Genomic DNA, 24,666 nt, shown 5'->3' with positions numbered 1-24,666 from the left:
TTTGGTAAGTGGACTTTATAGGACATTTGCATATAGGACCTCTCAGGGTGTTAAATATGTCCTCTCCATGGTAGTCACTTATACTAGACTTTTTCTGGTTACTGTGTAGGCGTCCCACAGTCTATAATGTTATCACTAGACTATCAGTGGATCGAGTGAGAGAAGCGGAATATGGCCTGGGACAAATTCTTACAGCCTTCAGCCCTCCCAAAGCCATTCACAGTGACAAGGGCATATATTTTACAGAAATGAGCAGAGAATGATGCTGTTTTGTGGTCTTTTCACCTGTCCCATAGGTCGTAGGCTGCTATGCTGATTGAAAAACAATAGATTCTTTAAAATCACCCTACTCAGGGGACAGGAAGTGGCTCAGTGGATTGAGAGCCAGGCTAGAGATGGAAGGTCCCAGCTGTGTGACCCTGGGCAAGTCACTTGACCCCCCATTGCCTAGCCCTTATACCTCTTTGGCCTTGGAACCAATATATAGTATTGATTCTAAGACGGAAGGTAAAGGTTTATAATAATTTTTTAAAAAGGATCACCCTACTCAAACTTCTAGGGGGAAACTGGACCCCCAAGAGGATGAAGTTGCCTCTATGGACATGACCCTCTACTGTAGTGATTCCCAAAGTGGGCATCACCGCCCCCTAGTGGGTTCTGCAGCAATCCAGAAGGTCGGTGATCGCCACAGGTGCATTTATCTTTCCTATTAATTGCTATTAAAATTTTTAAAAAATTAATTTCCAGGGGCGCTAAGTAATATTTTTTCTGGAAAGGGGACAGTAGGCCAAAAAAGTTTGGGAACCACTGCTCTACTGCAGAACTTACAACCCACATTCTGGTTGTTGCTTCATCCTACAGGACAAGGAAAATGGCCTCAAATGTCATCAGAAGGGAATCCAAAACTTTCCAACTCCTACCTCTAAGGGGAACCTACCCTGATGGTCAAGGACTAGGGAGTAGAGGAGGGGAAAGTGATATGGGTGGCAGACAAGGGAATGATAACTCATACCCTCTAACAGAAGAAGGAAGGGAAACATCTAGAATACCAGTGACTGGACCACCTCAGGCCACCAAGTTCACCACACCAACAGGTAGGATGTTGAGGGTAATGCTGAGCACTGATGGCACAATACCCCACCCACACCCAACTTCCAAGCCACAAGGGAAAGTAAGTGAACTATTAGCTGAGGAAAGCCCCTCACCCAACAGTACCCATCCAATAATCCCAGCTCCAATCAGTAGTTCAGTTAGTTCTAGCTAGAGGGAGAGAGCACTTCTGAAAAGAGGAAACATGAAGGACTTTCTGAGGCAAGTGAGAGAACTAGGCCTTGAAGAATAAGAAAGCTTTCTTTAGATAGAAAGGAAGAAGGAAAGCATTTCAGATGGAAAAAAAACAGTATGAGCAAAGTCTTGAGAATGGGAAGAAAATGCAAGATATGATGAGAGGAGTAAGTATGAGTTTGGCAAGAACAAAAGATTCATATGAGAGAAAATTTGGAAACTAAGGATGGAAAGTTGGTTGCAGCTTGACTGAGGGGAGCCTTACATATTAGAAATTTGTATTTCATTGTATACGCAAGGGGGAGTCATGGAAAGTTTCAGAAGGTTTTACATTTGACGTCAGGTGGCACAATGGATAGAGCACTAGACTTGGGATCAGGAAGACTCATTTTCATGAGTTCAAATCTGACCTTAGACTATTAGTAGCAGTATGACCCTGGATGAGCCACTTAGTTCTGATTGCCTCAGTTTCTTCAACTATAAAATGAACTGGAGAAGGAAATGGAAACCTACTCCAGTATCATTGCCAAGAAAACCCCAAATGAGGTCACAGAAAGTTAAACAACTGAAAATGCTCGAACAACAACAGAATTATTGACATGATCTCTCTCTCTCTCATTATCTGCAGAACTGGAACCCTGGGCATGGAGTCTACTTGTCTCTGGATGCTGGTTACTGGGATTCTGGCTGTTGTTCACTGTCAGCTTCTACCTGACTATGAGGAAAATAATGAGACAGAGATCTACTTACAGGATGAAAAATACTCAAAAGCATCCCTACCATGCCATAAAATCTCCACTACCAATACCATTTTTGCCCTACGCTTATACAAGGAATTAACTTTGGCAGCCCCTGGTGAAAACATTTTCTTCTCCCCTGTAAGTATCTCCATGGCTCTAGCCATGTTGTCCCGTGGTATCCAAAGTACAGTTCGAACTCAGATCTTAGAGGGGCTGGGATTCAACCTCACAGAGATGCCTGAATCTGAGATCCACAAGAGTTTCCAGCATCTCCTCTATAAACTAAACCTGAACAACAAAAAGCATGAACTGAAGGTAGGAAATTCTGTGTTCCTGGATAGTCAGATAAAACCACTTCATGAATGGCATGGCATCAAGGAATATTATGGAGCCACAACTTTTACCGTCAACTTCACTAACTTTTTTTCAACTAGTAACAAATATATGAGGAAACAAATCTATGGGGAAATTATAGAATTTCTTCAAGACTTCAATCAGGACACTGTAATGGTGCTTGTGAATTATATATTTTTTAAAGGTGAGGATTTTTATTTAAATGGATCTCTACTCCACAGAATCATAGGACCTCAGATTTGGAAAGGATCTGAGATCCTCCAGTGAAACCTCCACCTGATATGTGATTCTGTTTCTCTCTGCTTCCAGGTGATTCCCATCTTGGTCTGGTTTCCTCATGCATCCCACTACGATAGTATGAGGCAGGGAAAATAGCTTATATTTATATATCATGCGTGTGTGTGTGTATATATATATATACATATATATATATGAATGAGGCAGCTGTGATGATGGACTAGAAAGTGGTAGATTTGAAGTTGGGAAAACTGAGTGTTTTGAATCCCATTTACAACACTTCCTCATGTTTCAAATATTCATGTTGTCAAATTTTACTCAATTTCCTCTTTTAAACCTGAACCTTCTGTCTTAAAAACAGTACTGTGCACAATCAGTTTCAAGACAAAATAGTGGAAAGGGCTAGGCAAGGGGGTAGAGGGGTTAAGTGACTTGCCCAGGGTCACATAATTAGGAAGTGTCTAAAGGGCAGATTTGAAGCCAGGGCATTCCATCTCTGGGTTTGGCTCTCAATCCACTGAGCCACCTATTTACCCCCCAATTTTTTTAATAACCCTTACTTTCTATGTTATCAATTTTTTTGTTGTTGTTGTTCTCAAAATACCATCAAAAGGAAGCCAGAAAGATTATTATCATTTCCTGCTCCCATTTTGGCCATGCTGGTTCCTAAACAAGGGATTCCTGATTCCTCCAGTGCTGGGTTGTTAGTTTTTTAATTCAAAGATATTTTACTTTCCCAATTTGTGGTATCAATTCTAAGACAGAAGTGTGGCAAGGGCACTTGCCCAGGATCAATAGCTAGAAAGTATCTGAGGCCAGAAGTCCTCCTGACTCCAGATTTGTTGCTCTATCAACTGTGCTACCTAGCTGCCCCTATTCAGTGATTTAAAGACATAAAGACATTTAAAACTTGCTCAAATATGTGAGGCTCACTTCAGCTCACAAAGAATAATAGAATCTCTGAGTTGGAAAGGACCTCAGAGATCCATCTCAAGAAGATCCACCACAAACTAAACAAATCTCAAGAAGAGCCCTTCTTCTCATCTCTTATGGTGACCCTTGTGGCAACTCCAATACTACTGCTTGAGTGAGATTCAGGCAGAAATCTTAACCATTCTCCTGATAAGAAACAAACCACAATTATGGAATTTTGGGAAATCATGTGGTTTAGATCTACAAGGGCCTTTAGAAATCAACTAGTACAATCTTCTCATTGTACAGATGGGGAAGCTTTGACCTGAACTGCACTGTGGAAAGAACCTTATTCATTTGTTTTTAAACCCTTATCTCCTAAATATTGCTTCCAAGGCAGAAGAAGTAAGCACCTTACTAAGGTTAAGTGACTTCCTCAGGGTCACACAGCTAGGAAGTGTCTGAGGCCATATTTGAGCCTAAGTCCTACCAACTCGAGGTCAAATGTTCGATCCATTGTGCTACCTATTTGTTCCAAAGGGTCTTAGAGGCCTGGGTTCAAATTCATTCTTTGCAATCATAAAAATAAGATGTTGGGAGACCCTTCTGACCTGGCTTTATCATGACAGAGAAATCACATGGCCAGGGGTCTGTGGTTTTCCTCCAAGTTAAAAATCTCAGATCCTGTTTTATAAAATACACACACTTTGATGATTTCCTGTCTCTCCCCATCCTCCCTGCTGCAGGGGGTCCCCAATATTTCTGGGGTAGGATTTCCATTGCTTCCATTCCTCCTTCTGGAGATGCAGCTTCCACTGAGGCTTCCAGTCTCAGAGCTCTATTGCCTCTGAATGACCTCCTGCTTCCTGTGTAAGCTGACTTGCCTAGGGTACATAGATTGACACACTTGTGATTGGCATAGTAATTCACTTATGAATAATATGATAAATAATACACTTAAAATTATTTTAACAAGACACATGCTCTTTTGTAAGTTAGGTATTACCCTGGGACTACATTCTTAATCTGGCTACATACACATACTTTTGCCTGAGGCTAAATTATTACTCTAAAATCACACTGTTACATTTCTAAAATACACACTCCAAGCATTGATTAAGCTCTTAATGATTAATTTCTGGTTATACTAACTACTAGCTGAGTAACTACAGCCAAGTCACTTAATTTCTCTGAACTATAATTTCCTTTCCTCTAAAGTAAAGAGATTATGATGAATTTATCACTAAAGTTTCTAAAACTACTGATCATTATTATGTTTTTCTAATTCGTTTCTGACATTAAGGTGACCAATAATTTGTGAAAGGGAATAAATTCACCTTCCTAAGAAGACTACTAAGATAAAAAAGGGAATAGATTGTGAAGGGCTTTGAAAGCCAAACAGGCTTTCATTTATTCAAAAAGTCTTTATATTTGATCCTGGGGGAAACAAGGAGCCACTGAAGTTTATTGAATAGAGGATGAACTTGATTAGACCCAAACTTTAAGAAAATCTCTTTGGTAGATGAGTGGAAACTGGATTAAAGTGAGGAGAGATTTAAGGTAAGGCAACTAACCAGAAAGCTTTTCCAACTAACCAAGTGTGAGATGACAGGGGCCTATAAAAAGGTAGACATTACGTGAATGATGATAAAGAAACATATGTGAAAGATGTAAATATAGGAGGTTGGAAAGACACCATTCCAGACCTGGCCCCTTCCCTCTACCAGAGAGTCAAAGAGACTCTATTCCACTGGGCACTAGTCTCTTATATTGACATTTTCCCACTTGCAAGGGAATCCACTTCTTTTTAATCATCCCTTCCTTGCAAACACAGGACAAAGAGACATCATTCTTTCCTGCTCTCTCCACCTATCTCCAGTTTTGGCCTATCTGAAAGGGATAGGCAACAAACCCTATTCCATCAGTTCTCACTACTAATCCACTGCCTGAACAGCCTTACCCCAAAAGAGGGCACCACCCTGAAACCAAATCCCTAGTGATGCTAATAATCTTCCTGAATACATTTCTTAATGATTAACAAACTTCTACTTTGTCATACATTGCCCAATCCAGTGATCCTAACTCCTCAGTTGTCATTATACAAACTCTGTTCTCCATCTTCACTTCCCGATCTCTTATTTCTGTCTTTGTCAACCCAGACTCCACAATGTCTCATTCTAAATCTACCCATCCATTCCACTATGCTTTCTGGAACACACACCCTAAAAAACTTCTTAAATCAATTTCCTTTTCGAGTCCTTTTATCTTCTGGCTATCTCTGAGACCTAGCTTCCTCTTGATGACATACTTCCCTGGCCACTCTTTCCAACACTGGTTGCACCTTCACTCCTTCCCTATCTCTCTGGTCAGACAAAGTGAGGTCACCCCCAGGCACTCCTTGCTCCCCAGTGCCACTTCCAGGCCCTCCCTCTACCTCCTTACTCAGTAATCTCTCCTCTTTTGAAGTTGAATCAATTCATATCTCCCATTCAATCAAAATTCTGGTAGCTTGTTTGTCTACTGATCTCCAGAAAACTTTTCTTCTTTCCTCAATGATTTCAGTGTCTAGCTCTCAGTTTTTCTCTCCTCCCCAAATCTTGCCCTCATACTAAGAGATTTTGATAAACATATTGAAACCTTAATTTCCCAGTTCCTCAACTTACTCATCATAGCTACACACAGAGATGGTCATAACCTTATTCTTGTCATCATTCCAAAACACTCCATTTCTATGTTGATAAACTCCTTTATCTGATCATGACCTGCTGTCACTCCACTACTCTCTCAGTCATACAACCATAAAACATGTTCTTCCTCTTTACTGTAACCTCCAATTCCTTAGCCCCTCAGTTCTTTCCCAGGCCATCATGCCTTGCACTGGCTCTTTCCTCCCCATTTGTCCCCTTAGTAAAGTAATTCAACTCTCCACTGTTTTCTCTTACCCCTTTCCATATACCAATCTTGCACTGGCAATTCTCAGCCCTGCATTGCCCAACCATCATTCCTAGTCTGACTTCTGACCTCATCATTCACCCCAATCTTCTCTCCCCAAAGATAACAGTGATCTCTAAATTGCCCAATCTAATGGCTTTTTTCCCAATCCTCACACATTCTTATTGACCTCTGCAGCCTTTGGCACTGTCACTCTCCTCTTCTTTGATACTCTACCCTCTCTCAGTTTTCATGACACTACTCTTTCTTGGTTAACCTCCAACTTATCTAACCACTCCTTCTCAGTTTCCTTTGCTGAATCTCTGTCCCAAGTCCTACCTGTTAATCATGTGCAAATTTGGTGATCTTGTCAGCTCCCATGGATTAAATTATTATCTCTCTAGTAATGATTCTCAGATCTAATTATCTATCCATAACCTCTCTGCAGACCTCCAAACCTGCACTTCCAACTGCCTAATGGACATCTCATCAACTTAACCTCCATGTATCCAAAAATGAACCCACTTTTCTCCAAAACCATTTCTCCTCGATTTCCCTATGACTGTGCAAATTACTACTATCCTCCCAATCGCCCAGGCTCACAACTCTAGATATTATCCTTCACTCCTCACTATCTCTGACTCCTCCCTGTCTGTTGCCAAGCCCTATCAATTATAACTTTATGATTTCTCTTATATATGACCCCTTCTCTCTTCTGGCACTGCCACCATGCTGGTTCAGGCCCTCACCACCTCACAAGTCGAATATTGCAGTAGCTCATTAGTTGGTCTGCCTCCCATAAATCTCTCCACACTCCAGTTCATCCTCCACTCAGCTATCAAAGTAACCTTTCAGGCTCAAGGGACTGAGAACCAGGACCAGAGACAAGAGGTCCTTGGTTCAAAAATGGCCTTAGACACTTCCTAGCTATGTGACTCTGAGCAAATCACTTAACCTCCATTTCCTAGCCCTTACTACTCTTCTGCCTTGGAACTAATACACAGTATCAATTCCAAGATGGAAGGAAAGGGTTTAAAAAAAAGTGACCTTTCAAAAGTACATATCTAACCAGGCCAACTTTCTGACTCAAAAATTTTAAGTGGCTCCATATCACTTCCATGATAAAAATAAAAAAATAAATAAAATCTTCTGTTTGACATGCAAAGCCCTTCATAAACTGTCCCCTTCCACCTTTCCAGGTTTCTTATGCTTCATTCACCCCCAGATATTTTTTTAAACCTTTACCTTTTGTCTTAGAATTAATACTATGTATCAGTTCCAAGGGAGAAGAGTGGTAAGGGGTAGGCAATGGAGGCTCAAGTGACTTGTCCAGAGTTATACAGGTAGGAAGTGTCTAAGGTTAGATTTGAAACCATGACCTCCCATCTCTAGGCCTGGCTCTCAATCCAATGAGCCACCTAGTTGCCTCCACCCAAGTACTTTAATCCAGTGACACTGGCTTCCTTGTTCTTCTACAAACAAGATATTCCATCTCCTAACTCTGAACATTTTCTCTGCCCATCCCTCAGGCTTCTTCTACTTTTTCTTATTTTTTTTCTGTTTTATACTACCTTATTAAAAACTGAGCACCTCAATGTAAAACTAAACACAGGCAAATTCTCATTTTCCTTGAAAACCCCCGGTTGCTACAAATTTACAAGCCAAGCAAGTAAGTTTCTGCTAGCAGTTCAACATTTAAAGAGATTAAATTTCTCTCTGACACATTTTATATAGAGGGTTGGGGGGGGAGTTATGATTAACAATGGCGATCTCTATTCATCCCTTTATAATAAAAACCTCTAAAGTTCCTTTTTTCCTCCTTTTCTTTCCTTTCTAACAATATAGAGTAAACTTCCACCAACGTACCATGTTTATCTTATTTAATTCTCTCTGAGACCCTTGAAGACATTAAAATTATTAAGGTACCCTTCCTTTTTCCAATCTGATAATGTAAATACTTCAACATGAAGTACTTTATCACAGTTTAGGCCCTTCCAATTGCTCAAATATATTTAACTTTCTAGATTTCCCCAGCATTCTCAGCCAGGATATTTTCATCAAGAATGCTTAAAAATCCTTAGTTTATGAAAAAATCAATTTTTCCCCTGTAGAATTACACTTAGTCTTTCACAACAAGTTGTTCTTGATTGTTCTTTTGCCTTTTAGAATATCATATTCTAAGCTCTATCCTTCATATTAGTAAGACAGGTCTTGTTCTTGCGCAATACTATAGTTCCTTGTTACTTAAGATTTATTCTATATCCCTTTAATACTTTTTTAAATATATAAATTCTATATCTTGGCTATAACATTACTGAGAGTTTGCATTTAATTGTTTCTTTCAGGAGGTGTATTATTGAATTATTTCTGTTTTCACTTTACCTTTTCATTTTAGATCTTGATTTCTTGAAATCTGGATCCCTTTTTGTTTGTTTTTTTGGTTTGACCATTGTAATAGGAGACTCAGATGGTTCCTAAACTCTCTCTCCATGGTATGTTTTGCTAGCGGATATCTAACACATTTTTAAAAACTTTAAAAAAAAAAAACCTTCCATTTTAGAATTAATACTCTGTATTGGTTCCAAAGCAGAAGAGGGGTAAGAGCTAAGCAGTGGGGGTTAAGTGATTTGCCCGGGACCACTCAACTAGAGTGTCTGAGGCCATATTTGAACACAAGACTTTCAGTCTCTAGGTCTGAATCTCAAACCATTGGGCCATCTAGTTGCCCCCAGATACCTCACACTATTTTTAAAAGTTTTCAACCTTTTGATTTTGTTCTAAAATGTCTTATTGTCTTATGGAATCATTGGGATCTGTTTGAATTATACAATTTTTCAAGGATTTACCCTGGTCAAAATTATCCATTTTCAGTTCTAAACTATTCTTTCTTCTTCCATTTTTTCCCTCTAGAGATCTAATTTTATCAATAATTTCTTCTTTAGTCTTTTACTTTATTTCTCCAGGTATTTTTGGAGTCATTTTTTTTTCTCTCTCTAGGCTTTAGCTTATAGTTGTTACATGGACATTCTCTTCTTCTGGATTTATCTCTTGCTTCTCTTACCCCATAATCACTGTCTTTAGTGTCCTCTTCTTATAAATACGCATTACTCATATTTTCAGATTCCATTGGATTGGTAGTCTCTGATACTGTTAGGTGGGTTTATTTTGATCCTATTCCCTCTGTGGCCTGGATGTGACTGCTAGTTACACTACTCATTTAGATGATGGCTGGTATCAGGTCCTACTTTTCTACCTCAGTCCTTGACTTCTGTCAGGTTTGAAATTGAGACCTCATTTGATCTCTTTCCATGATCCTCATTTCAGAGATGTTTCTATATCTTGCCATAGCACTGAAGAGCCCCAGTTCAACATTGGAGGTCATATTGATCTCAGTCTTTTGCACACTCCTTCTGGTACTAGTACCCAGATGCTAATTTGGTACTCTCTACTGAAGAAACTCTTAGGGCTTTGGGGATTCCCCTATCTAGGACCAACCTCCAATTCAGACACACGGTTGATTACTACAACTGATACTAGTCTGTAACACTTTTATTCCAGGTACTAGTTGAGTTCAGGTCTGTTTGCTAGAATTCATGCTAGCTTATCTCCTTGCCCTGATTCCCCTGGTTTGGGGTCAGGTCGCTGATATTTATGCTGGCTTTTTCTGTCGCAACCTTCCATAAGCATTTGTCTTTTCTGTCTTTAACTAGCAGTGGCTTCCCTGGTCCAACCCTTTATGACCCTCAGTCCTCTTCTGGCTTTCTTTTTTGTGCATTTCTCTGCTAAATGGAGGGGTTTAAGTCTAAGTCTTTGGATTTCTCTCTCGCTCTTCTTGGGGTGATTTTAAAATTGGTGAGTTTTGCATAGGAAACATGGACTTTTTACTAACCTTTCTTGTTACCATTTTATTATTTTTCTTTTAATAAATTTCTTCTGAAGTTTTTAAAGTTACATGATCTAAATTGCTCCTTCTCTTCCTCTTCCTGGAGCTGTCAAGCAATTCAATCTAGGTTATACATATATTATCACACAAAACATATTTCTGTATTATTCATTTTTCTAAGTTAATAATCTTATAAGAACAAAACCCCGAAACATATACTCAAATAAATGAGTGATAAATCATATGCTTTCATCTGTATTCCTACTTCAGCAATTCTTCCTCTGGAAGTGTATAGCATTCTTTTTCCTCAGTCTCTCAGAATTGTTCTGGATCATTACATTGCTATTAGTAGCTAACTTTATCACATTTTGTTTTTCCACAATATTGCAATTACTGTGTATAATATTCTCCTGGTTCTGCTTATTTCACTCTGCATCAGTTTATATAAGTCTTTCCAGATCTTTCTGAAATCACCCTGTTCATAATTCCTTACAGCACAATAGTATTCCATCACCACTATAAACCACAATTTGTTCAGCCATTCAAAAAAGCTGAGGGCATCCCTTTAGTTTCCAATTCTTTGCCACCACAAAAAAAAGCAGCTATAAAAATTTTTATACAAGCATATCCTTTCCCATTTTTATCTCTTTGGGAATCAGACCTAGTAGTGGCATTACTGGATCAAAATGTATGCATTGTTTTATAGCCCTGTGGTATAATTCCAAATTGCCCTCTAGAATGATTGGATTAGTTCACAACTCCACCAGTAATGCATTGGTGTTCCAATTTTGCCGCATCCACTCCAACATTTATCATTTTCCTTTACTGTCATATTGACCAGTCTGATAGGGGTGAGGTGGGTACCTCAAAGTCATTTTAATTTGCACTTCTCTAATCAAGAGGGATTTAGAGCATTTTTATATGATTATTGATAGCTTTGATTTCTTCATCTGAAAAGTTCCTATTCATATCCTTTGACCATTTATCAATTGGGAAATGACTTGGAGCCCTACGAGTATGACCTAGTTCTTTATATATTTGAGAATTGAGACTTTATCGGGGAAACGTTATAAATTTTTTTCCTAGTTTGTTGTTTCCCTTCTAATCTTGGTAGCATTGGTTGTTTATATAAAAGCTTTTTAATTTAATATAATCAAAATTATTCATTTTACATCTTGTAATGTTCTCTATCTCTTGTTTTGGTCATAAATTCTTCTCCTCCCCATAGATATGACAGGTAAACTATTCTATGTTAGCCTAATTTACCTATAACATCACTCTTTATGTTTAAATCATATACCCATTTGACCTCATCTTGGTATAGGGTGTGAGATATTGATCTAAAACTCATAGTGCTGAGTCCTGCAAGTCATCAACAGAAGAGACAGGATCACCAGCTTTTATAACTCCCACTCCACAGGCAAAAAAAAAAGGTTGGGAAAATGAGCAAATAGCAAAAGAAACATTTAACCATAGAAAATTTTTATGGAAGCGAAGAGCAAGGTACAGAACCAATAGAGTATAGTGAGATCCAAGCAACCATATCCAAAACTTCAAAGAAGAATGGCAATTGGTCTCAGGTGCTAGAACTAAAAAAGAAATTAAGAAATCAAATAAGACAGGAAAAAAGAAATAAAAATAATGCAAAAAGAAAGTAGCTTAAAAATGAGTTCAAATCCAGCCTCAGACACTTACTAGCTGTGTGACCTTGGAAAAGTCTTTTAACCCTGTTTGCCTCAATTTCCTCATCTATAAAATGAGCTGGAGAAGGAAATGGCAAAATATGCCAGTTTCTTTGCTAAAAACAAAACAAAATTTAAAAAACCCTCAAATGGGATCATAAAGAATTGGAGACAACTGAAATGATTGAATATCAACAAAAATCACTTACTATGTTCTATGCACTATGCTAATTGTTTTTGTGTGTGTTTGTTGTTTTGTTTTGTTTTTATTCGAAATTCTTTAATTAACTTAGAATGTTTTTCCATGGTTACATGATTCATGTTCTTTCACTCTCCTCCTCCCAACCCCCCTCTCATAGCCTACGTGCAATTCCACTGGGTTTTACATGTGTCATTGATCAGGACCTATTTCCATATTATTGATATTTTCACTGGGGTGATCATTTAGTGTCTGCATCCCCAGTCATATCCCCATCGATCCATATGGTCAAGCAGTTGTTTTTCTTCTGTATTTCTACTTCCACAGTTCTTTCTCTGGATGTCAATAGCATTCTTTATCATAAGTCCCTCAGAATTGTCCTGGATCATTGCATTGCTGCTAGTAGAGAAGTCCATTACAATTGATTGTACCACAGCGTATCAGTCTCTGTGTACAATGTTCTCCTGGTTCTGCTCCTTTCACTCTGCATCAATTCCTGGAGGACATTCCAGTTTACATGGAATTCCTCCAGTTCATTATTCCTTCTAGCACAATAGTATTCCACTACCAACAGATACCACAATTTGTTTAGCCATTCCCCAATCGAAGGACATCACCTCATTTTTTTGCCACCACAAAGAGTGCAGCTATAAATATCTTTGTACAAATCTTTTTCTTTATTATCTCTTTGAGGTATAAACCCAGCAGTGGTATGGCAGTCTTTTAAAGCCCTTTGGGCATAGTTCCAAATTATCATCCAGAATGGTTGGATCAATTCAAAACTCCACCAGCAATGCATTAATGTCCCAATTTTGCCACATTCCCTCCAATATTTATTACTTTCCTTTGCTGTCATTTTAGCCAAATGTGTAAGGTGGCACCTTAGAGTTGTTTTGATTTGCATTTCTCTAATTATAAGAGATTTAAAACACTTTTTCATGTGCTTGATTGTTTTACAAAAAGGAATTCATTTGATCCTCACAACCACCCTGCAAGATAGGGGTGCTATTATTATCCCCATTTTATAGTTGAGGAAACTGAGGCAGTGACTTGTCACTGATCACATAGCTAATAAAATATAAAGAAGATGTACAAAATGGTTAGATGACTTTTGAACTCCAGGTGCTGTTCAGTATGTCCAAAGGAGTAGTCCAGGCATAGAGCATTATTTTTTTCCTGTCTAAAAGTTAAATTGCTCCCCTAAGATCATATATTTAGAATTGTAAGGGAACCTTCTAGCTCATCTAGTCCACCTCTCTCATTTTACAGAGGAGGAAACTGAAACTCACCAAGGTTAGAAGACATGATCAAGGTTCCAAAGGCAGTAAGAGGAGAAGGCAAGGTTTCAACACAGCTAGTCTGGGTTTCTCCCTTTTAACTACAGAGAGAATTAAAGAAAATAGTTCTGAATGCATGAATGCCAGCAAGGATCTCTGGCAAATTGAATTTTATTCATTCATGATTTCCTTGTTTCTGTGTCAAAAGCCAAATGGAAGCCTGCTTTCAAGCACTCCTGGATTGAGAAGCATCTGAGTTCTTCTGTGGATGAGAAGATCATAAAACTCTCTATGATGCACCAAAAGGCACAGCACCGGTTTTTGTATGATAAGGAGCTGGCCTGCATTGTACTACAGATGGAATACATTGAGAATGTCCTCATCCTTCTCATTCTGCCAGATGAAGGGAAAATGAGACAAGTGGAAGATTCTCTGAAACCAGAAACCCTGAAGAAATGGAACAAATTACTATTGCCCAGGTAACTGGAGGATCAGGATTTCTAAGGACCTATTGAGATATCTTAACTAGCAGCTAAGGATATAGGTAGTAGAAGGAAGAATGATTTCTCTACTTTCCCTGTTGATTCTAACTTGCCCATAATCTGTTGAGAGAGGAGATAGCAGCTCTGTTTGTTGTTGCTGTTCAGTCATTCAGTCACATCCTATTCTTCATGACCCCATGGACCAAACTGTCCATGGAATTTTCTTGGCCAAAGATACTTGAGTGGTTTGACAGGGGCAGCTGGGTAGCTCAGTGGATTAAGAGTCAGGCCTAGAGACGGGAGATCCTAGGTTCAAATCCGGCCTCAGACACTTCCCAGCTGTGTGACCCTGGGCAAGTCACTTGACCCCCATTGCCCACCCTTACCACTCTTCCACCTATCAGCCAATACACAGAAGTTAAGGGTTTAAAAAAACAACAACAACAAAAACAAACAAACAAACAAGAGTGGTTTGACTTTTCCTACTTCAATGGATTAAGGCAAACAGAGGTTAAGTGCTTTGTCCAGGGCCACAGAGCTAGTGTCTGAGGCCAGACTGAATGCAGGTCTTCCTGACTCCAGGCCCAGAACTCTGTCCTCTGATCTAGCCATCTAGCTGCAGCTATCAGTCATTTAGGCATAGGAAAGCTATCTCTAGTCAATCATCCTCACAGACAGATATCCAACCTCCACCAAAACTCCTTTTGTTTAATTATACTTTCTGAAACCATGAAGTAAATGATTGATACTAAGCAGAGCACAACATTCTAAATAAAAGTATAAATAAGATAAATACTCTCACTCACTCCTTTCTTTCTCTTTACCTAGGTACTGGGAATGTAAACCTTCTGGGTTACCCTCTCAATCTTATGTAAAGACTGGTTAGACCAACCTTTTCTCTGATATTAACTCCTCTGCTCCCTACTTAGCTCCTATTGTTCACAGAACCACAGAATTTTAGAGTGGGAAGTGACATTAGAGATTTTATATTTATAGAGCACTTTGAGGTTTGCAGAGTGGTTTCCATATATTATCTCATGTGAGTCTTCCAAGAACCCTGTGAAGTAGCTACTATTATCATCCCTATTTTACAGAGGAGGAAACTAAATCTTGGAGAGTTTCAGTGATTTCCTCATATCTGAAGAAGGATTTGAACATTTCTCCCTGACTCCAGCATTCTATCCATTATTCTACCTCACTGCCTCAAGAAAGAAATTTTAGAAATCATTCTTTGGCCCTCGACCAGTGTCATGAAGTATGACTTTTGAACTCTCAAATAGAGGTGAAATTAGATCAGAAAGGCAAAATAGGCAGTTGCCTAGGATAGAACATAACTAGTTGTAGGGGCGTAAAGGAGATATGTTTAAAAATGCTTTTTTAAAATGAATAGGGATGCTGGTGATGCTAGAAAAGTCCATGGTACTTTGGTTGTCCAGTCATTTCAGAAAATTCTGGACTGGTTTGCCATTTCCTACTTCTATGCTTTTTAAATATGAAGAAACTGAAACAAAGTGGCTTGCCCAGGATCATGCAGCTAGTATGTGTCTGAGCCTGAATTTGAACTCAGATATTCCTGACTCTAAATCCCATGCTATATGTACTATATACATCTAGCTCTTAGGGTACTTTGGTATTTTATTTTCAGGTGTCAAATCACAACTATTCCAGTAAAGACTTGGATCTCCTAGTGGACAATAACACATAAAGAGAACCATTTTCAAACCTTTTTTATGGATCACAAAAGCCTTAATTGGGAGCCATCCTCAGTTTTTTCTGGCCCATTTTCCCTAATTTGGAGCTCTTCCCCACAGCCCAGGCATAGAGTAACCTCCCTGCCTTCTTAATCATCAACACCTGCCCTCTACTCTTCATTCACAAGGAGGAAGAGTGAGATATTTGCCTCTTGCCTGTGGGAGTTTTCATTTCATTTGGGATTCAGGAGAAATACTTGAATGGCATTACCTAGAATACTTCTAGAAATGACAGGAGCTCTATGTTTGTCATCCCAGGACTTTGATTAAAGTCTTCACTTGGTTACTTACTCCTTGTGTGACCACGGGCAAGTCACTTAACCTTTTGGGGTCTCAGTCTTAAAACGAGGGGTAACTGAAATGATCTCTAAGGTCTTTTCCTTTGCTAAAGTCCATGATTTTATGATTGGCAACCAACAAATATTTTCAAGTGCCTACTGCATACACAATAGTATGATGAGTTCTCAGGGGATACCAAATTTAGATAAGATAGGACTTGGCCTATCTAGCAAGTGGATTTGAAAGCAACACAGGTATGTGGGTCGTAGAAGGTATTTGACTACTTACTCCCTTTTGGCTGGTCCTCTACCTCAAGTGGGTGGCATCACTCTCCCTGAAATATGACTCAAAAATCAACTCCCTTAGTTCAAGAGGGGAAGGAAGAAGGGAACAAAGAATAGCATTGGAACAATGTGTCTAATCAAACAGGACTTGCTTTTCTTTTTCCTTTTTATCTATGAAGTCTGCTAAATTTACATTTGCCAAAGTTTTCGATTTCTGGGGAATATAGCCTGGAAGAAATACTTCCCAAAATAGGTTTTTCCAGCATATTCACTCCAGAAGTCAATCTATCCCGTGCCAGTGGACAACCACACCTGACAATCTCGAAGGTAAGGTGGTGAATGTGAGTCATTTCTTCTTTCCTCTACTAGTTCAATTGAAAGATTAGCTTTTTTCCATCATATTTCCCTACTTGGATTCTGTACTCTCATACCATATCAATAACCCAAAGGGATTTTTTAATCCTCCCTTTCTTTGCTCTTCTCAACAGCCCTAAATATATTTCAAGTCAGCACTGCTGGATTACTTGAAAGCTCCATTTCAAGAATGGCTTTAGTTTCTTAACTTCTTCCTTCTTACAGAACCCCAAAACCACCGACCTTTAGTGCAATATCCTGGAAGAGACCATAAGGGATTTCTAATCTTCACTTTGGATTTGGCATTTAGAGGCCTGTGGCCAAGTCCTTGTTTAACTACTTTCTGCCCATGTGGCTTTGTGCAAGTTACTTCTCTTCTCTGAGGCTTAGTTTTCTCAACTGTAAAATAAAGGGATAAGACCTCTAAGGTCTTTTTGATCTCTAAATCCTATAGCCTATAGTATAGGACCTATGCCATTCATTCAACCAGTCTTTATTTTTTTAATACCATATTTATGTATTTGTTTATTTGTTACATTAAAGTTCCCAGGTAACTCCCTCCTCTTCCCTCACTGCACTAGAGAAGGCATAATTTGATGGGGGAAAAATACTGTATATATAAAATCATTTCCTGTTTCCATTTATAAGTTCTTTTTCTTCAGAAGAAAGTCTTAGTCATTCATAGAATGATAATTCTTTCAAGTGGGAAGTAGCCTTAGAAACCAAGATAATTCAACCCCTTCATTTTAAAGATGAGGAAACTGAGTTTCAAAAAAGTGAATCAATTTACCCAATTCCCATTGTTATTAAGTGTCAGAGATTTGACCCAATAACTTCAAGCTCCAAGACTAATCCTTTTCCACTATATCATGCTGCCTCATTTATTTGTGATTTGTTTTATTCTTTCTAGAAAGGATGAATAGTCTATAGCAATTTGAAGGGAAAATTATAATTTAATAATTCAGTTCAAACAATTTACCAAATCTCTTTTATTTTATCTTTTAAATTCATTTTTGTTTTATTTTCAATTCCAAATTCTATCTCCACCCTCTCATTCATTTAGAAGGCAAGAAAAATAAAACCCAATATAAATATTTATAGATATGTTGATCATTTATGAAATCAAAGTGGTCTTTTCTAGGGTCACAATCATCTAAAGACTACCTTGAGAAATTATCTTGTCAGAGATGTTGGATTTTGATTTTAACTACATGAAACTTTTTTTTTATTGAGGTTATCTTGTCCAACTCCCTGGGACAGCTAGTAGTAGATAGAGTGGTGGGCCTACAGTCAGGAAGTCTCATCTTCCTAAGTTCAAATTTGGCCTTAGACACTTACTAGCTATGTAACTCTGGGCAAGTCATTGAGCCCTGCTTGCCTGAGTGTCCTCACCTATAAAATGAGTTGAAGAAGGAAATAGCAAACCACTTAGTATCTGTGCCAAGAAAACCCCAAAATGAGGTCACAAAGTAGAAAAAACAACTGAGCAACTTCAAAAGTCCAACTCCCTAATTATAGAGATGAAGAAACTAAAGTTTATATATAGAAGTGAGATGATTTGTTCAAGATAACCCAGCTAATGTTAAAAGTAAGGTTCAGACTAAAGGCCAGTCCTCTTTCCTCTTCATCATGCTTGTTCCAGTACTATTAACACTTCCTTCTAGCTCTTGATCTAGTGCTATTAATGCTAAACTATCCTACCACAAGAATATATCTTCGAGCACTGAGCTTTAGACACAGAAGTTTTTGAGGAAGAGTCCTTGAACTAACTAAGGACTTGTAGACATGGGGAGAATCTCAAAGGTTATCTAGTCTAAACCTATCCAAAAATATGAACCCTGGTTACAATATTCTCAAACAAACGATTTTGCTCTGCTCACAAGTTTCCTTGGTCAAAGAACATTGAGTAAATAGAAGATTTCAGTGTCAACGTATACCTAGAACTGATTATACACAAGAAGCTATTGACAGTTTAGCTACTTTCTGACCAATGATCCTGTCTCACAGAACAAAGCAGGTATAATCACACAATAGAGGATAGAAAAGCAGACACTGGAGAGAATTCTCTATAGGATCGAGACTTAAAGTTGGTCCTCTTCCTTTATGAATCCTAAGCTCAAAACTGAGTAAGAACTTTAATGATCATCTAGTATAACCCTGTCACTTTATTTTTTCAGATCTTTAAAGATATTTTATCTTACCAATGATATGTAATAATAATTTTCCACATAAGTTTTCTGATGTTATATGATCCAAACTGTCTCCCTCCCTCCCTTTCCTCCCACTTCCCAGAGATGATAAGCAAATTGATCTGGATTATACATATATTATCATGCAACACCTATTTCTATATTGTTCATTGTTGTAAGAAAATACTCATATAAAATAAAAATCCAAATGAGCTAAGATAAAAAATCATATGCTTTGATCTACATTCTGATTCCAATAGTTCTTTCTCTGGAAGTGGGTAGCATTCTTTGTCATAAGTCCTTCAGAACTGTCCTGGATCATTGCATTGCTAAGAGTAGTTAAGTCCTTCACTGTTGATCATTCCACAATATAGCTGTAACTGTGTAAAATGTTCTCTCAGTTCTGCTTATTTCATTCTGCATCAATTCATATCTTTCCAGCTTTTTCTGAAATCATCCTATTCATCATTTCTTATAGCACAATAGTATTCCATCACCATTGTATACAACAATTTGCTCAGCCATTCCCCAGCTGCTGGATATCCCCTCAATTTCCAATTCTTTGCCACCACAAAAAGGGGTGCTATAAATATTTTTGTACAAGTAGATCCTTTCCTCATTTTTTATTTCACTGACCCTCTCCCTTCAAAAGTAAGAAGACTAAGGATCCTTGGTTAAATGACTTACCCAAAGGCAAACTAACCAAGTAGTGTATAATAGAGTTAAGATTCATATTCAGGTCCTCTGATTCTAAATAGAGGTGATTCTTTCACCTATAACATCCTGCTTCAAAGATTGAGAAAAACAGGATCAGATTTCTTTGTCATTCCCAGCCCCCCCAAAAAAACAGTCAGCCTGCCCCTAGAATAATAATTAAAAAAAAAGATGTCAACATTACTTTAACAATAAAGTTCAAAGACATTAAGTATCCACTTCTTTCCTTTTCCATATACATTATATCCATAATTAAGCATATACCCTACTGAGATAATCAAGGTATTGCGTTTATCTAAGATTCATCTAATTCCTCTGGCATACTTTTATCTGCCTTCCAAACTACAACCTCATTGAGGTCCAGGACAATCTAAACTTTGCATCTCCTCTGACCACTAGCAAAAAAAAAAAAAAAAAAAAAAAATGGATTCAGTAGGCACTTAAGGAAAGTTTGTTCTTATTGCTATTCTGATATTTGTAGGATAATATAATATAAAGACAACTGGACTAGAAGATAGGAAACTTGTAAATCCTACTGATAATTTACTGTGCGGCTTTGGACAAATCACTTTGGGCCTTGGTTTCTTGATACATAAAATGAAAAATTGGTCTAAAAATCTCTAAAGAATCTTCCAGCCCTAAGACCCTATGACTTTATATTGTTCTACAGGCCAAGAATTTAATTTTGCCTCCCATCTCCCCCAACTTGTAGTTGCTGCACCGAGTTGCGGTGGAAATGAATGAGAAAGGCACCAAGGCTGTGGCTGCCTCCACCTTTCTATCCCCGCCTGAGACTCTGAACCAAGCACATCCACCAGCTGTTCATTTCAACAGGCCTTTCCTACTGCTGATTTGGGAAGAGTCTGCCCAGAGTTTGCTTTTCCTTGGAAAAATCATAACCCCAACTGCAAATTAACTTTGGTAAGAGATAAAGGAATGGGAGTCATCTCAGAAAAGTCACATGTTTTTTTAATCTCTCATTTTCCTACATGACATGGGCACAATACTTGGGGCATAACTCATTAGGGTGAAGTATCTCAATAGTGGATGACTTCAACTACAGTAATAATTGGATATTTTGGACATAAAGTCTATCTTCTGGTGATCTGAAGGCTGTGGACATTGTTAATGCCCCCTTCCTATGACCTGAAGCCTTCACTTTATAAATTCTCATTCATTCATTCATTCATTCATTCATTCATGCTCCTAGAACAATGAATGACTTGTAGGAGGAGTTAAATAAATTCTTACTGATTGATTGATTGATTGATTGATCACTTACTATAAAACCATAAATGTAGAACTAGAAAATGCCTTAAAGGTCACCTAATCACAGAATCACAGATTTGGAGAGTTGAAAGGGATCTCCATGGCCATCAACTCTAACCCTTACTCAAAAGGAATGTTCAGGGGGCAGCTGGGTAGCTCAGTGGATTGAGAGCCAGGCCTAGAGATGAGAGGTCCTAGGTTCAAATCCGGCCTCAGACACTTCCCAGCTGTGTGACCCTGGGCAAGTCACTTGACCCCCATTGCCTAGCCCTTACCACTCTTATGCCTTGGAGCCAATACACAGTTTGACTCCAGGATGGAAGATAAGGGTTTAAAAAAAAAAAACAAATAAATAAATAAATAAATAGTAAAAGGAATGTTCACTATAAGATATACAATAAATTGTCACTCTGCTTCTGCTCTAAAACTTCTGAGCCACCCCCTCTCAAGGCAGTCCATTTCACTTTTGATTAGTTCTATTTAAATCAGCAGTCAATACCTAAAGAAATTAATTCAAACTATTCACTATAGTTCAAAAATACTGAAGTTGAAACTTCGATACTTTGGCCAAATAATGAGAAGACAGCGCTCATTGGAAAAAAAACTTGATGTTGGGAAACATTGAAGGCAAAAGGAAAAGGGGAAGGCAGAAGATGAAATGGATAGATAGCATCATGGAAACAATGAACAATCACTTGGACAGACTGAAGTCTGTCCAAGAGGTAGTGGGATAGAAGGACCTGTCATGCTGTGGTCCATAAGATCACAAAAGTCAAGACTAAATCTCTGAACAACAAAAATTGTTTAGAAAGTTTTTTTTTCTGATACTGAGTCCAAATTTTCCTCTTTGCAACTTTTCACCCATTACTTCTGGTTCCACTCAATGGGACCAAAAGGAAGATATCTAATCCTTTCTCCACATGACAATCAGTCAAACACTTGGAGCTAGCTATCATACCCTCTCTCCAAGTCTTCTCTTCTGGAGACTATACATGCCCAGGTCCCTTGATCAGTCAGTTAATCAAAAATAATTTATTAAGCACTCACTATGTGCCAGCATTATGCTAAGTACCAGGAATACCCCCCCAAAAAAAGGGCAAATAAAGTCCATGCCTTTGATGAATTTGCAAGCAGATTACTACATATAAGCAAAATAGATTGGAGATAGTCAACAGAGAGAAGGCATTAGCTTTAACTGAGATCAGGAAAGATTTCATGTAGTAGGTGAGATTTTCACTGGGACTTGAAGAAGACAGGGAAGCCAAGAGGCAGAGATGAGAAGGAGAGAATTCCCAGAATGGGAGGCAGCTCATGAAAATGCATAGAGTAGGGAGATACCCTCTCCTGTTTAAGGAACAGTAAGGAGGCTATTATAATTGAATTGCAGAGCATTTGGATATGAGTTAGATATAAAAAGACAAGAAAGGTGGGCATAGGGAGCAAGTTATGAAGGGTTTTAAATGCCCAGCAGAGGATTTTATAACTGATCCTACAGGTGATAGGGAGCCCCTGAAGTTTATTAAGCTGGGGTATGACATGGTCAGGAGCAACTAGGTGGTACAGTGGATAGAATGCTGGTCCTGGAATCAGTAAGATTCAACTTCCTGAGTCCAAATCCAGCCTCAGACAATTACTAACTGTGTGACCCTGGGCAAGTCATTTAACCCTGTTTGCCTCCATTTCCTCATTTGCAAATTAATCTAGTGAAGGAAATAGTAAACCACCTCAAGATCTCTGGCAAGAAACTCCCAAGGGGGCAGCTGGGTATCTCAGTGGATTGAGAGCCAGGCCTAGAGACAGGAGGTCCTAGGTTCAAATCCAGCCTCAGCCACTTCCCAGCTGTGTGACCCTGGGCAAGTCACTTGACCCCCATTGCCTACCCTTACCACTCTTCCACCTATAAGTCAATACACAGAAGTTAAGGGTTTAAAAATTAAAAAAAAAAAAGAAAAAGAAAAAGAAACTCCCAAATGGGATCATGAAGAGTCAGGCAGAACTGAACAACAACAAATGATGTGGTCAGACCTGTTCTTTGGGATGACCAATTTGACAGCTAAGTCGAGTTTGGCCTGAAATTAGGAGAAATTTGTGGGAGGAGACCAATTAGCAGGTAAGGGTAATAGGTTGGTGGTGAAGAGGGACTACATTAGTGTGATGGTAGTGTCAGAGGAGAGAAAGAAAGCATGTAGGAAAGATGTTTTGAAGATAAAAGTGACAGGACTGAACAAATATTCCAGAGAGCATAGAAGAAAGGGAAGGTAACTTTAAAATGGGACATTGGATAGGTAGGTCTTGAGGAAGATGGGAATAAGAAGTGGGCAGTGAGAGAAAAAATAAGATTAGATACCGTCAGCTAGGATTTTAGAAACACTAGAATAGGGAGGTTAAGAGCAATTAGGAGTTTGTTAATCATTAAGGAATTTGTTCAGATATGTTATATCAATAGACCCTCCTTCTCTAAACTGTCAATGTCCTTCTTCAACTGTGGTGCCCAGAACTGAACCTAGTATTCCAGTCAGTATAGTCAGCAGAGAACACAATGGAGCTATAAACATCCTTATTCCTGGAATCTATGCTCCACTTAATGAAACTCCAGGTCAAATTCATCGTATTGTTAGCCACATCATACTTCTGACTCACTGAGTTTTGCATTCCATTGAAACCTCCAGATATTTCCCAGAATAACTACTCTATAATCATGTCTTCCCCTAATACTTGTGGAATTTATTTTTTAATACCCCAACTCACTTTGCTATTTATGTCTGCAGAATTTCATCTTATTAAATTAAGCCCAATGCTGAAGATCCTTTTTGTGGGCAGAGACTATTTTTATCTTTCTTTGTATCCAGGGCACTTAGGCGACTACCTGGCACTTGGAAGACACTTTAATAAATGTGTCTTAATTGATTTGAGTATTGATTGGGATCCTGACTCTGCTATCTACTATGTTAACTCTTCCTCCTATATTTGTGGCATCTGAAAATTTTATGAGTATATAATCTATGTTTTTTTTCCAACTCAATGATAAAAAAAAAACATTTAACAGAACAAACATAAAAACAAATTTCTGGGTCTAGTTCCCTCATTTTACAGGTAAGGAAACTAAAACTGAATAGAGGTTAAGTGACTTGTCCATAGTCACACAGTTAGTAAGTGGCAAAGCCAGGATGAAAACCCCAGTACTCTGAATCCAGATCCCAATTCTTTCCATAATACCTTATCTTTTCATCCAATGCAGAAAGATCTCCATTAAAATCTTTCTCCTTTGTTTTCATCATAGCATGGAAGGCATCCTGAAATCTTGGAAATTATGCCAACTGGAGTGCAGTATTTTAGCCTAACTGAGAAGATTAAGAGTAAAATCCAGTTATAGACAGTCTATAAGAAGCAATCAAGTGATCAATAATACTTATTAAGTTCCTACTACCTCCAAGCACTGTGTTTAGCAATGGAGGTACAAATACAATTAAAGACAAAATACCTACATTCAAAGATATTGTATTATATCAGATGAGAAAACACAGATATACATACATACAGAATAAATATAAAGAGATTAAGTACAAAGTTAATTGCCGTTGTTATTCAGTTGTATCCCAGCACTTTTAATCTTGTATGGAATTTTCTTGGCAAAGATACTAAAGTGGTTTGCCATTTCTTTTTCCACTGGGTTCAAGGCAAAAGTGGTCAAGGTCACCCAAATAGTGTCTAAAGTCAAATTTGAACTCAGGTCTTCCAGACCCCAAGCCAGCACTCTTATCTACTGAGCTGTCTACCTTCCTTCTTAAAATAAATTCAAATAACTAAATATGAGATTATTCAAGAGGGAAGGATCTAGAGACTAG

General features: G+C 38.3%; 1 protein-coding gene across 1 annotated transcript; it reads left to right on the top strand.

Annotated features, from left to right (window-relative positions):
• The first annotated feature begins 1,928 nt into the window (after positions 1–1,928).
• Positions 1,929–20,761, top strand: LOC123237581 (serpin A11-like). The gene is made up of 4 exons (XM_044664575.1): positions 1,929–2,562; positions 13,708–13,978; positions 16,475–16,622; positions 20,265–20,761. Exons 1-4 carry the CDS (start codon positions 1,929–1,931, stop codon positions 20,466–20,468), a joined length of 1,257 nt encoding a protein of 418 aa, XP_044520510.1. The 3' UTR covers positions 20,469–20,761.
• The last annotated feature ends 3,905 nt before the right edge of the window (positions 20,762–24,666 follow it).

Source organism: Gracilinanus agilis, chromosome 2, assembly GCF_016433145.1.
Source record: "Gracilinanus agilis isolate LMUSP501 chromosome 2, AgileGrace, whole genome shotgun sequence".
Taxonomy (NCBI): Eukaryota; Metazoa; Chordata; class Mammalia; order Didelphimorphia; family Didelphidae; genus Gracilinanus; species Gracilinanus agilis.
This window is presented reverse-complemented; position numbering and strand designations above follow the sequence as displayed.